This window comes from Euleptes europaea, chromosome 15, assembly GCF_029931775.1.
Source record: "Euleptes europaea isolate rEulEur1 chromosome 15, rEulEur1.hap1, whole genome shotgun sequence".
NCBI classification, from domain to species: domain Eukaryota; kingdom Metazoa; phylum Chordata; class Lepidosauria; order Squamata; family Sphaerodactylidae; genus Euleptes; species Euleptes europaea.
The window spans coordinates 37,721,423-37,737,114 of NC_079326.1; the positions used below are offsets into that span (position 1 = coordinate 37,721,423).

The following is a 15,692-nucleotide window of genomic DNA, read 5'->3' on the forward strand; positions in this document are numbered from 1 at the left end:
AGGGCACAGAGACCAGGGCCTTTCCCTGAGGTGCCTCCTAGCACTGGGTTTCAAAAGTTTACTACCTCTGATCATTCTCCGTTGGCACACCAAGGCTAGACAACAAAAATTTAATCTTAGACACCTCACTGTCGGTTCAAAAGATTAATCACATCATGCATAATACACAATGGGTGTGTTAACGCATTTCACAGAAGAAATATCAGAGTTCTCATAGATATCAAATGATTTCACACACTGGAACAGTTATGAATGAAAGATGCCCTATTATTCAGTCCCCAATATCTGAAACACAGGACATAGTAACCAATCAATGTTTGGCAAATAAAAGTGACTCTTTCCAGCCTTTCCACCAGCACATGTGGCACATTAAAAAATACTGGTAGGGATTGGAGGGCCCTTGCATGCAAAAAAGTCACAAACATCAGGGGAAGGGCAATTGGGTGAGATCACCCTTCTTCCATTGATTGAATGTCCATAGGATCCAGCCCAACCTCCTTTGGGTTGGATCCAACTAGCTTTTCCACTGGTGAAAAAAAAGAAGAGGGTGTCCCCTTTCACCAACAAAACCACTATGCTGATGACCATGGGACCCGAATGACTACAACAGCAAAGCCACGCAGGATGGGAGCTGCAATAAGGACAGGAACTGGGCAACCAGGGGGGGGGAAAGTTAGCGGGATCTAATACATACTACCAAAGTCATTGGGACAGTTCACAGCATGTACATTTTATTAATGTTTCTCTATCACCGAGAAATTATCTTCACACCCAATCAATTTCTCAAGACGTTTGTAACTTTGACTGATTGTGTTTAAAAACAAAACAAAAAACACCAAATCGTTTGTTCCCTTTTACTGATTCTTTTCAAACAAAACAAAACAAAAAAACAAGTTTCCTCTTCGGTGGCCTAAAGAATCAGATTCCTAAAGGACAATACGTATTTGTGATCAACTTACGGCAATTTCTCTCATCTGAAGTGCCATTATCATAACAGTTGTTTACACCATTGCAGACGTATTCAAGAGATATACACCTTCCATTATTGCAAGTAAATTCTGTGTGGGAGTCACAAGTTCGGAACAAGCAGCCCACCTCATCACTGTTGTCTCCACAGTCATTGTAGTGATCACAGCGATAAGGGTAAGGCACACACCGCCCATTGCCGCAGGTGAAAGCTGTTGGCTGACAGGTATGGAAAGCTGAAGGAGAGAAATGCAATGAAATGTCACTGGCGGAAAAGACTCTCGCGGTCTTGACAAATGCATCAAAGAAGTACACGGGAGCTTAGTTTGTTTGTTTTTACCTGCCAGGGCAAACACGGCGGCAAAGCGGACTGCATGTAAAGTAAAACACACATTTTGAATAAGTCAGTCAGAAGGTAAAGTGGTTAGTTTTGTTTCTCTCTGAAAGATAATTTCTAGAGCCTACAAATCCTTCCATGAAAATTTAATGAACGACAGAGCAGTTCAAACTGAAGGAATAATCTGGGGATGCTGCTGCCAACGCATCGCCATAAAGCAACAACCACATAGTCAACAGAAAACATGACATCTCCTTTATGCGTGCTGGGGCTTCTTTTTGATAAAATGCAGCTTAAAAAAGCCAGAGAAGTCATAATCTACTTCTGCTACACATCCTCCTATAGGAGTCCCATACCACGTGCCCCTCCCCCATTGGCACTTTCAACGCACCAGGCTGGGAAGGCTGTATGTGTACAGAAAGAGGCACAGAGCCCTAAATTTGAAACACAATTACTGTAATAAACAGTTTTCGAAATAATCTTGTTAAGAGTGGGTGTGTTAAGAATATTTTCTTATATCTTAACTCATACATTATTATTCTTATCTTATAAACATTAAAACTGGGGAAGTACTTCCCAATCCTTCTAAAAATTATATCCCAGCCTATCTGAATTTAAGAGGGAAAATCAGTTTTAACATCTCTACCACATCCCCTACATTAATCTTTTTAACTTTTACATTTTGAAGTATCTCTGCTCTTGGATGCAATCTGGTCTCCTCTCTACCAGATATCCCAGCAATATATTCAGGGGGACTCTGGCCAAACAGATACTGGGTATCTCTTGATTTTTATCAAAACAGTTTCCCACAAGGCATTAGAGTTTCTGATTCAGCTGCACAAGTGCTTACCACACACACTTTCCAGTTCATCGCTGCCATCCCCACAGTCATTATCATTGTCACACTTCCAGCGCTCTGAGACGCAGCGTCCGTTCAGGCAGGTGAAGAGTCCTCCACCACACCTGGTGCCATTGTCCGCAATACAATGCTTGTTATTATTGGCTAAATACCAGCGTCCTTCAGAGGGGCATTGACACTCTGCACCCGTCGGGCCTACGTTTGATTACAACGAGCAACAATGAAATATTAAGAGCTGAACCTCTTCACATCTAACTTGCCACAAAACATTCAGTTCATGAAATTTTACTCAGAAAAAAACAATAGGCAGGTTCACAAAAATGTCAGCCCTTTAGCGACATGCTTAGAATAAGCTCTTTCATGCATTCTGAATGAGCTTCAATGGTTGTATTGCTGCAGGGTTATTGGTTCCAAGACTGCAAACTACTATATCAGTATACAAGATAAGCATGGCAATTCCAGGGAGAGGCTCATCCAATATCTGTCTTGCCAAATGAGCTTGCCACCTTAGAACTAACCCGGGGGTCTCTGGCTGCTGCAGAGTAGCTCATGCATCCCATTATCCCATTCATTTCTGCTCAGAAAAACCTGATGCGGACAAGCACTGAAGTGTTATAGTTGCCAGTAGGTTGACCCAAACAATGGGCTTTGCTGAAGGACATTTGCCTCACCATGGACAGATATGTGCTTGGGGCAGAAAATGACCTCACAAATACCAAGCCATTAGTTTTACTATGGATAGATGTTTGAAACAGGCTTTGGATATTTGAAACAATTCTCTGGGTGTTATGAAACACACTGACTTCTGCCGCCATAGGGGGGAGATGATATTTTGCAACCCCAAGATACATTTGAATTTGTCTTGAGGTGTTTAATATACCCCATATGTGGTATGTGTGACCTATAACCTGTTGCAGTAATAAACATGCAGCATGCTATAAGATTGGAAAACGGTCACCTGCCTATATCATGGGATTTTATGCCCAGAATGGCTGACTCCCTAGTAATGGGAGGATGAGCATGTCACAGTCTTGTGTCTCCTGGGTAAGAGCTGCTGCAACTTATTTTACCAGTTGCGGAAATCTCAGCTGCTCAATCATCACCAGACAATGCAGTGTCCTAGATGTCAGATATGGCCAGTGCTTAGCTATGTGTGGCTTAGTGACAGGGCATCAGTTTGGCATGCAGAAGGTCCCAAGTGCCATCCGTACATCTCCAGTTCAATGGACCAGGCAGTGAAAGACCTTTGCCTGAGACCCATGTGAGCTGCTGCCAGTCTGAGTAGACCTCACTTGACCTCTGGTCTGACTTCGTACAAGGTAGCTTCATGTGTTCATGTGTGTTTATGTCTTTGCACATGTAAGTGCTATACAGTTTGTGAACCATGCCCTATGATTCCGGTGCAACGGCAATCCAAATTAAAATGCTGTTTGTTTGCAAGAGTTTAAATAAAAATTTTCTCAGCTGATCTAATTCCTTATTGAAAGACATGGTACTAAACCACCCATACAGATGTTATTCAGTTCATTATTCATTGTCTTTTTGTTTTTACCTGTTACACAGATATGGCTGCAACCGCCATTGAACTGGTTGCAAGGATTGGTGCATTTCTGTTGCTTGCTTTTGGCCCAGACGTGAATATCCATCGGTCTGGATGGCAGATTTGAGATCATAACAATCTGGTCTGATCCATCATATTTGTTGGCTCGGTAAATACTTCGGGTGTTCCAGTCTGTCCAGTATATATGTTGATCAAAGAGGGTCATTGCAAACGGATAGAGGGCTGTGCTAACAATGACCTCACGATTGGTTCCTGTAAGGGAGCTGCGCTCTATCTTCTGTCTAAAACAATTAGGAGATGTTAGCATTTGAAAACAAAGCATGAGACGTCATAATTTCATACACTACACACCTATAAACCCCCTTAGGAGAAATGCTGAGAAGCTTATTGCCAACTTCAAAAATCCTTGTAACACAGCAATAAAATATTAACACTATTTAATTGCATTCAAAGCCATAAGCATTTGCACAGAAACGCATGTCCTGGTAGCCTGTACTATTGTTTATTTATTTGTTTATTTCTTGCATTTATATCCCACTCTCATTCCCAGCAAGCCGAGCTCAATCTAATGATAATGTACATAAGGAATCATGCCCACTTGGATTCGATAACGTTTAGTAGGCTTTATTACCACCATTTTGATCACTTGGCAAACAGGAAACAAACTAACATGGAATGCCACTGGCTACAAAAATTTCTTTTTACTGATCATGATCATAATGCAGCTTCTATATTACTAAACTATTGTATTTTATTTAGACTAATACCATATGCAAGCAATCCAAGAAACACTAAAATATACAGTTCCAACTGCAAGCAAATTAAACACAGATACATACAAATTTGCATCGGCCCAATAAAGCTGCTGTTCCTCATAGTCTAATGTAAGTCCATTTGGCCATACTAAGTCGCTGCTGACAATGGCTGTCCTGAAATTTCCTCCAAGGGTCGCTCGTTCTATTTTAGCATTGGAACTCCAGTCAGTCCAGTACATGTACCTATGAATAACACAATTCTTACTGTGTTTGTTTGCTCAAGAACATCTATGCCCCCACCTTCCTGCTGAATAAAATCAACTCTCTCAAGTGGACTGAAGATAAAGTAAAGTGAAACAGCAACAACAACAATAACAATAAAATCATCCCCCAAACAAAAACATCAAACACAACAGCAGCAGGAAATATAATCCAGAACAACTCCCCCAAAACAGTTCAAAACAGCAAAAGGCACCATAAAGCTGCTATTAAACCACAGATAAAACTCCTCCCAGCAGAGAAAGCAGTGTTTTGTATCCAACCACTTTTGCATAGCAGGCACATGGAGTTTTCCTGTATTCCTCCTAATTCCTGAAGCCCCTTCCAATCGCTGCAAAGATGATACCTCAGGATCGCAGGACCCACATCAAATGAAACAGACTTACCGCAAAGGTTTTTCTCTTCAATCAGGGCGAAGTCATCTTCTTCTGGGTTATACCTCCTAATCAAAGCAGGATTTATGCAAATTAAACTCAACCCTAAGAGGACCAGTAGGAGGTGGAACTTCCCCAGTCCTGCCAAAAGCCAAGATCCAGAAGGAAAACTAGAACTAGAAAACTTATTAGGTTAATTGGTTCTCGTAGGTTAGCCGGGCTGTGTAACCGTGGTCTTGGTATTTTCTTTCCTGACGTTTCGCCAGCAGCTGTGGCCGGCATCTTCAGAGGAGTAACACTGAAGGACAGTGTCTCTCAGTGTCAAGTGTGTAGGAAGAGTAATATATAGTCAGAAAGGGGTTGGGTTTGAGCTGAATCATTGTCCTGCAAAAAGTAACAAAGGTAATGTGCTAACCATTGTCCTGTAAGTATCAAGATAATGTGCTAATGAGGGTGTGGTATGTTAATATGGAACCATTGTATCCTGAAGTGATCTGTTAATCTTGATACTTACAGGACAATGGTTAGCACATTACCTTTGTTACTTTTAGAATGTCCTATTGGAATTATGGTTCTTAGTGGGGGATAAGAGTGAAAACGAGCCCCCTGAACCATGTCCATGGTGAAAATCATAAGGCTCAGAAGTTTGTCTAGGACTATGACATCTTCTGACCTCTTGGTTGTGAGGCTCTGAATAGCCTAGATTAGTTTTCCCAGCTTCTCTGTAAGAAAGACTTTCCCCCAAGATGTGACAATCCTTGTTCTCAGATGGATGATGTCCTGTGTTGGGATCAGGTGACTTTTAGAGGCATTCACCCAAAAAACATGCGAGACAGAGTCCACCTGGACTAGTAGAATAGACAAAAGATTTTCTCTCCCAATAGAGCGACTGAAAGCTGCAAGGAACCATATTTAGAAAGCAAGCTGTAAACAATTACAAAATAAGATCTTAAATGAGGATTGGTCCTTAGTGTTTAAGGATGCAAATTATAAATGTTCACCTCTCTTCTTCTAGATACCCTTTAATAGAACTTTTTCCTTGCCAGACTATTTTTGCTGATTAGAAATCCATAAATTTAGATGAGCTTTCTTATTGGCAAGGTGTAATACTTTAGACTTGGCCAAGACGCAAAGGAGATACAAACAAATTTATTGCAGAAGGAAAAAAAAACCCATTTTGTCCGGATCAAGTAGACTCCCTATCCCTCATTGTTTTAGCATGTTCACAAAATAATATTGCACGAAATACATATATCACTCCCTGGATAAAACAGTTAATGACACTTTCTGAGAAGTGGATACTGCATTATCTGCTATCAACTAGATCAGTGAATTGCGTGAGAGATATGGCAACTTTTCCCTTTATAGTGTCAAGAAAAAATTAATCTTCATTTCTCCCTTTTTTAAAGTGTGAAATGGCAGATGAATAGCCAATGGCTGTTAAATCTAGGGAAAGGAAAAAACCATGAAGATGAAGAACATGGAGGGTCTTTTGTTGTGCACATTCCCTGGATGAAGATCTTAACAGGTTGTCCAAGTAGAGGTATACACGGCAATCCTGAGCCTGGAGGGATGCCACCAACACCATCATGAACATTATAAATACCTAGTGGAATGACAATAGGCCAAATGGCAAAGCCTCTACTGGTAGTAAAAACCACTGTAGGCAAAGCAAAGAAATGCCCTGCAAGTAGGGTCGATAGAAAAAATGTAGTTATGCTTCCCAGAGGTCAAATGAGGTTAAAACTGTTGCCTGCACCAGGCACCAGCGTATTCTGCTCTCATAGCCCTCTCAAAATGCTCAGGGAAGGGGCAAAAACCGATGAAACAGGCACTAGTTACTTAAAACGAGTTATTTGCTTGTCTAGATTAGGAGAAGCCAAGGACTTAACTTGATCTGCGGAATCCTGTTTGTAGTTGAGAGCTTGAATGACTCTTGGCAAAAGCCTGGTAAAGTGTGCTGCCTGGAATAATGCAGTGGAAGTTTCAGTGGTAGGGGGTGTCCTCCCTTGACTATTCCCCTTCTTTGTCACAGGATACTCAGTTCAGCGCTCATGACCGAATATCATGCCTCATTAGGCCCAGTAGATGGCAGTGGTGCCTTCTTCTCATTGACCATGATGGTGGACCATTCAAAGCCTTAGGGAGATTGGGCCCTTCCCTTAGCCCCTGCCTTGGGCTCTGGGGTGGAATCTGAGGATTAAGCAGATGTTCTGACAGGCACCTTTTCTGCACCTGGAGGCCAGAGGTCGCTTGTGAAGCAAGAGGGTTGGGGAGCATGGCAGAAAGAGCATCTGAGGGAGTCGCCTGAAGCCCTCCTGTGACTAATCAAAGGTGCTCAGAAAAAAGTGGGAGACCCCCACAAAAAGAAAAGGGTGACATCCCCTTCACAGAATGGCTGCAGCTGTTCTGCTTTGAGCCACCTGCACAAGCACCTTCCTAGCTGAGGCCTCGGAGGGAGGGGTGGAGAGGCCCACCTGAACACTGCAAGCCCGAGGGACCAAAACTGAAGCCTTGGAGGCTTCTGGGCCTGGGAGATCATCCTCACATGATCCTAGCAGATCGCCACAACCCCATGCCTGGGGCGGTGATGGCTTGGTTTACTTTGAGCTTCCTGCACAAACACTGTGAGCTAAGGGGGGGCATACCATCCATACCATGGGAGGGGGCTTACTTCTACCAACAAAGAAGCAGGGACTGGTCCAGTAACCATCTGTGTGCCCATCCCAGTCAGTGCCTTAGAAGGAGGGTCGGGGAAAACTGCCTGGACGCTGGAAGCCCAAGAGAGCAGCTGCCGCTGGGCCTGGACAGAGCACTGGGGGATCATCCACAGGCAATCCTAGCTGATCGCTGCAACCCCATGCGTGGGGTAAAGATGGCTTGGGTCAGTGCAGCTCTGGAGAGGAGAAAGGGCAAAAAACCAGTCCTCAAAGGAGCCTTGGCCTTTTCCATCTTGGTTGCCGCTGCAAGAAGCTTTAAGGCTACTGAAGCCATAGATGATTTTTAACTGCCTTTGGCATAGTAAACAGCTGGAATAAACTAGCCCAAAAGACCTCAATAAACTAGGTCCTCTCTTTCACATTCTCTTTCAGCAAGAAGGTGCTGGCAAAGCAAGTCTTGCCTGGGGGGGAAGGGCTTTCTGACTGGGGAAGGTGCGCCTCCGACTGGCCCTCTGGCTCAGTTTAATTTGCATAAACCCTGCCTTGAAGCAAGTAGGAGGCATAACCCAGAGGAGGATGACTCTCCCCACCACACACACCAAAGTCGAATAGTGGGGTGGGTGGGCGGCTGGAGTAAGGAGGGACAAAGGAATGCAATGGCCCCATCCCTTCTGTGGAAATGTGCTTGCAGAGGAGAGGAACAACTTCATTCTTTTGCCCCTCTTCACTCTAAACCCTCCAATCCATGCCGTTATTCCTCTCCATGGGTCCCACAACCCAGGAACAAGCTTTCCGGGGATCAGAAAAAGAGACAGGAATGAAGAAGGATGCAGAAAAACTCCCATTTTCCATACACAAATGGTTGGATAAAGGGCAATAAAATTATTAGGCCAGGCAAACTCAAACAATAAAACCAACTATGGTTAATTAATTGAAAAACTGAAGTGTTGTGGAGCAGAACAGACTTCCAAAAGTCCTGAAGCAAAGGGATATGATAAACTTCCTCACCCATGGAAGAAACAGATACTTCAAGGTCTCCCTGATTAATGCTGATAAAACAGAGGTAAACAACAAGCTCTACAGGAGCAGGCATCCCTCATTTCACAACACAACATGCAGACAAGCACAGCTTACCCTTGGCAAGGGTCCAGTACGACGGCCCGTGGGCGTGGAACATGAGCAACCACAGAGCGATTAGATCCATCCACAGCCATCGAACTGATGGTCTGATTTAGATAGTCACTGTAATAAAGTCTGTTGTTGATCCAGTCAAAGGCTATACCGTCTGGAGTTCCCAGATCTTAAGACAGAACACAAAGCACAACAAATAACTCTGCATGAAAACACTATGGATCCATCACCATAACATGTCCAAAGGCCTTTCTTACTCCAGCGGTGATTGTCACAGTGAGATATTGCTGCTGTATCTAATGTCTACAAATCATTTTTAAATGCATGACAGAAGACAAACGTATGGTAATATGTACGTCTTTATGCTCTTGCACAAAAGCATGGCTACTCCCAACTTTGGCAATACCTACATTTACTCAAGTGCAGTGTCCTACCTTTCATTACTACTACTACTGCAACTATAAGGAAGAACCATGTCCTCCACAGTACTTGCATTAATATCCCAGTAAACAATCCTATGCACAGTTACGTAAAGAGAAGCATGATTTACAGTGCAATCCTAAGCAAAGTTACACCCTTCTAAATTCACTGAAGTCAATGGACTTAGAAGGGTGCAACTCTGTTCAGGATGACACTATCAGTGTAACTACAGGCAGAGCTAGAATAATATTCTGACTCTGGAGACACTTTATAGCTTAAAACACAACCCAAATTATTCAAATAATCATGCAGTCAAGCACTGTACCCCTAAAAATATTTAGTCCTGTTTACCTGATGCTACTATGGTAGGGCTACCAGTTCCAGAGTAGATGTTAAGATAACTTATCTTTCCTCTGCCTGCAGGGGAACTCTGAGTGAAATATAACACATTGTTCACACTGTCATAGTCAAGAGCTACTGCAGTTCTTAATACATTCACTGCTTGAAATGGAGGGCTGTGATTCGCGGGATCCAGATGCAAGCTTCTAAGGGCGTTCTCCAAAGCGAAGATTAGATAGTCATCTGCTGAAATAGAGCAGCTTTTGCCATTACTATCTAGCGATCCAAATGCACATCCACACTTTGGTGTTTCCAGATCAGGGAGTGCAAAGCACAGATGCGAACATCCTCCATTGTTCTCCAGACACGGGTTGTGGTTGACATCGGTAGGGGACTGTGACTGATAGCGACTGTTGTAAATGGTGACGTCTCTCAGCCAGTCGATGTTGTCTCTTATAACTGTCGGTGCTTCAGTATTTCCTGGCTCTTTACTAGCTTGGAAGATCTTTTTCAAATTCCTGTCTACCCAAATCATAGAGTTTTCAAAAATAGTAATGCCATATGGAGTTGGGTAACGGCTGCCATAGCGGACAATTTCTGGCTCTCCACCATCTTGTGAAATCCTTGCAATCATGTCTAAAGAATCATCCACCCAGTAAATGTAGCCATTGCTGTGATCTACTGCCAAGCCACGCGGTGTAACGATGCCTTCAGATACCAGCACAGTCCTATTGGTAGCGTCAAGAAATGCACGTTCTATCTTTGGATTCTGTCCATAATCCGCCCAGAAAAGGTATCTGTTTTTGGGGTCCACCACAATATGCCTTGGCATATCCACAGTGGTTTTAAGCAGTACACGGCGATAAGTAGTGTTTAAACGTAGAACTTCTATAAACGTCTCACTCAGGAATGCATTAGTAAAATAGAGATTTCCTGGGTAAAAAAACAAACAAACACCAAAACACCAAAGTAAATAAAACATGGATTCATTCATTCTCAAGCACTGTTAAGTATACGCGAATAAGTACAGAAGAACAATGTAGAATGATAAAGAAACATTCTATAACCTAAAATTAAGCAGATATAACACTGAACTTTCTCCTTAATCATGGTTACATGATTTCCTAAACCATAATTAAGTACTGACCACAAACCACATTTTAAAAAATTACAATTTTAAGTGGGCTTACAAAAACTTTGGCTTGCTTTAACTGTAGGTTAAATCCTGTCTTTACTGAGCAAAATATGACTAAGCTCTCTGTTTATAACATAACCATTGGATCCAACCCACTGCAACTTCACCAAAAGCTAGAGGATGCTCATCAATGTACTACTTTGGACAACTATCTTCTTCTTCTGACTTTATTTTAGAATTGCATTTTTCTGTGCCGCAGGTTGGCTCTGTCTTTGGACATATGAAGCTAAACCCCTGCAATGTTTCATGTAGTGCATATGTCTCTATACATCTGACTCCCAGCCTTCCTCTGTCCATGCTCCCTTGCTCTGCCCCACCTCTTAGGGCTTCCAGTGTGCACAGTCAGCTGATTCAACAGTTTCCACATGCACCAAAAGCCTTAAGATGTGTGGCTGGAGGCCTGCTCATGGGGGGTTAGGCTGGTAGCTCCACCCAAGCCTCTTAAGCAGCATCCTAGTCCTGCCTCTTTGGCAGGGCTTTTGACATGTGCTGAAAGCCCTGCAGAAGAACAGGGGCTTTCAGAGGCCAGCTGAAAAGCCTCTGCAGGCTGGCGGCAGTGGTCTGCAGGCTGCAGTGCAGACAGTGGACACTGATTGGCTATACAAATGGGAAAATTCCTAGCAAGGAATGCAGAGATCCTCTAGTGTAGACAACACAGTACAGTCTTAAAACTAGCCCACACATTTACATCCTTAAAGACCATCTCATCAATTGCTTGCATTCCAAGAAATGGCAACTGACTAAGTCCTATTAACATCACACATGAACACACATGAAGCTGCCTTATACTGAATCAGACCCTTGGTCCATCAAAGTCAGTACAGTCTACTCAGACCGGCAGCAGCTCTCCAGGGTCTCAGGCTGAGGTCTTTCGCATCACCTCCTTGCCTAGTCCCTTTAACTGGAGATGCTGGGGATTGAACCTGGGACCTCCTGCATGCCAAGCAGATGCTTTACCACTGAGCCATGGCCCCTCCCCTCCCTCAGTGGCAATTACTTCTGAATAAACATTCATGTACTACTGTTATGCATTGAGCTAAAATTTCCTCATTCTGATGTAGCCATGTTGACTGTTGACTACATAAAGCAAGGTTAGACAAAAGAACTGAAGCAACAAGAATTTCTACCACTGTAATGTTTATTATGACAGCCCAATGGGGCAGTGGAGCAAAATGAAAGTGCCCTAAAGGAATTCATACATCTGGCCCCTTTCAAGAATATATATGATTTTGGATAGTTATTTTAACAACGTTTTATATCTGGTGGTTCTTGGCATCAGGACTTCCAAAAACATTAATAGCATAAAACACAAATATGTTTACTGCGCTAGATTAGTACGGACCTGATACCCAATCAACTGCGATGCCACGGATTCCATTGCGTCCTATCCCGTCTGTGACGACATTTGTGAAATAGGAGCCATCTGGCTTGATCTTGCGTATTGCGTTTTGGGAACGAATGCTGCTGCTGAAGTCGCACCAGTAAATGAAACCAGAAGAGCTATGGACATCCACATGTAGTGCATTTCTCCCTGAAATGTTTTGAAAAATACAATTCTTTCATTTAATATTTCATTTGCAGTGTGCTGTTACACTTATGATTGGTTATTATGAGAAGAACCCAACCATTTCCTATTTGTCTAGAAGACGGCTATCAGTTCTAACCTCTGACTCGGAAGCAGAGCTTTCTTAGAGACAAACTAGATGTTACAATGGCCACGGATTGGACCATTTTAGAGGGAAATTTAGCCATTTAATAATTCCTGGTTGGGTCTGCACTGCAGCAGCATCAGGTGATCTCGTTCTACCCACCCCACCTTTTAAAGTGCCCAAACAACCTCCCACAGCTGTTTTTTTTTAAACAGCTAAATTTTCTTCTAAAACGGCAGCAGCGGCCACAGGTTGGGCCCATAGTCGCCATAATCTGGCTATTGATCCCTCACCCACCACAGGGCTATTGATCCCTCACCCACCACAGGAAGACTGGTAAGGGATTTGTTCTGGCTCACCATTTGCTTTCACCTTCACTAAAGAAGGATACATAATCGGTTTATCTACTGTTAATGATTTCAGTGGAAATTCGAACAGGATTTATTTTACGGGAATGGTTCACACATGCATCTTAATCTTCCTGCATGAATGTATCATCACATACACCTGAGACAGGTATCCGCCAACATCACTTCAAACACAGTATTTTGCAAGGAAGCAATTTTCACACATTTACTTAACCATCATTGAGTAATTAGAAATTAAGTGATGCACATGAATGTGTGAACCAGCATGTTCATTTGAGCCTTGGGGAGTGATGCATAAACCAAGAATCTGTTTGGATCCCTTCGCAGCCAATGCATTTATAGTGGATAGGTGTCATCCAGAAATCCACAACATGGAATATTTGAAATTAACAAGATATAGCAGCCATAATGGTGCCTGTATGTGGAACCGCTACACATTTTTCACTGAACTCCAAATATGGAGCGGGATAAGAATTGTATCACTTGATGCTGCTCTCAGTTCCCATGTTCCAGCATTACCTCTTTTTCTGGATTCCAGTCAAACTGTTATGCATATATTTTAAAAAATCCAAGTATTTCTCCTCAGCTGGCTTGTTTACTCATTTTTAACTTAATAGCATGAAATCCACGGCTATGTTTACAGAAGGCACATACAGCAAAACTCATCCACAGCAGAAAAAAGAACATCAGGCATAAAAGGATTCTGCTCAGGAGAGATAATCTTCACCTACCCCTTCCTGCCAAGGGGACCATGGCTTCAGAGTGGTCAGATGTTTCCAAGCTAAATCCTTTAATTGCAGACAGCATGGAGACAACAACAAAGGAATTGTACGGGGAACAGGTTCTGTTATCGGGATGTAACTGAAAGCCAGTCGCGCAAGCACACGAGAAAAGCCCCCCAGGTACAGGCAGGCAAAGTTGCTGACAAATTCCAACGTTGTTACTGCAGCCATTTGAGGAACCAGCAGAATCTAAAGGAGGGAGAGACCAATGTAAACAGGAACTGGAAATCACCTGCATGTGCCACCATTCAAAAGGACCAAAACAAGCAAGTAAATATATGCTGTTGGAAAGTAAATACAAGAGCCCTGTGGCGCAGAGTGTTAAGCTGCAGGACTGCAGTCAAAAGATCTGCTCACAACCAGAGTTCGATCCCGACGGAAGTCGATTTCAGGTAGCCGGCTCAAGTTTGACTCAGCCTTCCATCCTTCCAAGGTTGGTAAAATGAGGACCCAGCTTGCTGGGGGTAAAGGGAAGATGACTGGGGAAGGCACTGGCAAACCATCCTGTAAACAAAGTCTGCCTAGTAAACGTCGGGATGTGACGTCACCCCATGGGTCAGGAATGACCTGGTGCTTGCACAGGGGAGCTTTACCTTTACCTTAAAGTAAATACAGATAAAGTAAATATTCATGCACTCTGTGTGTGCATGTGTGTGTGTGTGAGTGAGTGAAAAATAGTACATTTTAAAGCAACAAAAATTCCAATTTGTAAATGTGTTATAATTTACAGATTAAAAAATAAAATGTTTGTTGTTGTTTTTTTAAACACTATCCTTACGCTACCAAGAACCTCACAAGGGGACCTTGGGCCAACCACACACTCTCACCTTCACCTACCTCACAAGGTTTTTGTGAGCATCCAATGAGGAAAAGACAATCACGTGTGCCAGTCTGAGTTCCTAAGAGGACATGTAGAATAAAAATGTACCCGCTCGCTAACAAGAACCAGCATGGTGTAGTAGTTTCAGACTAGACTGGGAAGACCTGGATTCAAATCCCTCCTCTGCTGTCAAAATTCACAGGGTGAACTTGGAGCAGTCACTCCCTCTAGCCTAACCTACCTCACAAGGGTGTTGTGAGGATAAAATGCAGGAGGGAAGGACAATGTTGAAAGCTGTTTTGGGTCCTCATTGTGGAGAAAAACACGGTATAGACATCTAACTATATAAACACCTCAGCTACTAGCAACCAGCAAGATGTAAGTGTTGGTAATTTTGGTAAACCATACTGTTAATTTTCCACAGTGATAAATAAATGTAGTATATGTCAAACATTGCTGGAATTACTAAATACCAAATAATTTGTTTGAATTTTCTTACCGGTAATGAACGATTTAGGACAGATACAGTTATATGAAGTGTATAAAATATACACAAATTTTAAAGGTGGCAACTTATTTATTTGTTTATATTTTCCTGAATAAACTAATAAGTAAGTTGCCAGCCTTAAGATCTGGGGCCTTCCTGTAGCAATTTTAAGAGACGGCCCTACGCAGGGGTGGTTAAAAGATATTTAATCCTTTCCCTGTGCCCCGAGCTTTCACAGGTCACATCAAATACTCACTGTCACGATAATAAACTCGGAGGCATTTCAGTCTTGAAACGTTGTCTCTCAGCACCACTTTATTTGCTCCGGTGGACTTATCAACCCGCTCAATGACCTCATAATCTCGGTCAGTGTAGTACAGAAAGGAACCGTAGACAGCCACACCCCAAGGGTGAGAAAGGTGAGAGACCAGAGTCATCCTGTTAGTGCCATCCACATTCCCTCGTTCAATCTGGGAGATAAAGGATTATTAAATATTACAGGTTCAGGTCAGCTATCCACATGCAGGAATATATCTGGTTTTTAAAACTATACCCCTTAGTTTCTCCTTTTAATTTGGGATAATCTTCATATCACCTCACATAATCTCAATAAAAGATGTTTGGGTGATGTAAATACTAGTCATAACTTAGCTAACATTAGGGCCCCAACTAGACTTGACATGAGATTCATAGAAGAATCTCTAAGCAAG

General features: G+C 42.7%; 1 protein-coding gene across 1 annotated transcript in view; it reads right to left on the bottom strand.

Moving 5' to 3' along the window:
* LRP2 (LDL receptor related protein 2) overlaps window positions 1-15,692 on the bottom strand; it is a 181,593-nt gene that overhangs the window by 59,805 nt on the left and 106,096 nt on the right. The window contains exons 37-45 of the mRNA XM_056861187.1: window positions 15,239-15,452; window positions 13,625-13,864; window positions 12,219-12,407; window positions 9,694-10,614; window positions 8,926-9,091; window positions 4,563-4,721; window positions 3,715-4,004; window positions 2,154-2,357; window positions 960-1,202 (exon numbers count right to left, since the gene is read on the bottom strand). Of these exons, the coding sequence (XP_056717165.1) occupies window positions 960-1,202; window positions 2,154-2,357; window positions 3,715-4,004; window positions 4,563-4,721; window positions 8,926-9,091; window positions 9,694-10,614; window positions 12,219-12,407; window positions 13,625-13,864; window positions 15,239-15,452 (2,626 nt within the window). The remainder of the gene's footprint in view (window positions 1-959; window positions 1,203-2,153; window positions 2,358-3,714; window positions 4,005-4,562; window positions 4,722-8,925; window positions 9,092-9,693; window positions 10,615-12,218; window positions 12,408-13,624; window positions 13,865-15,238; window positions 15,453-15,692) is intronic.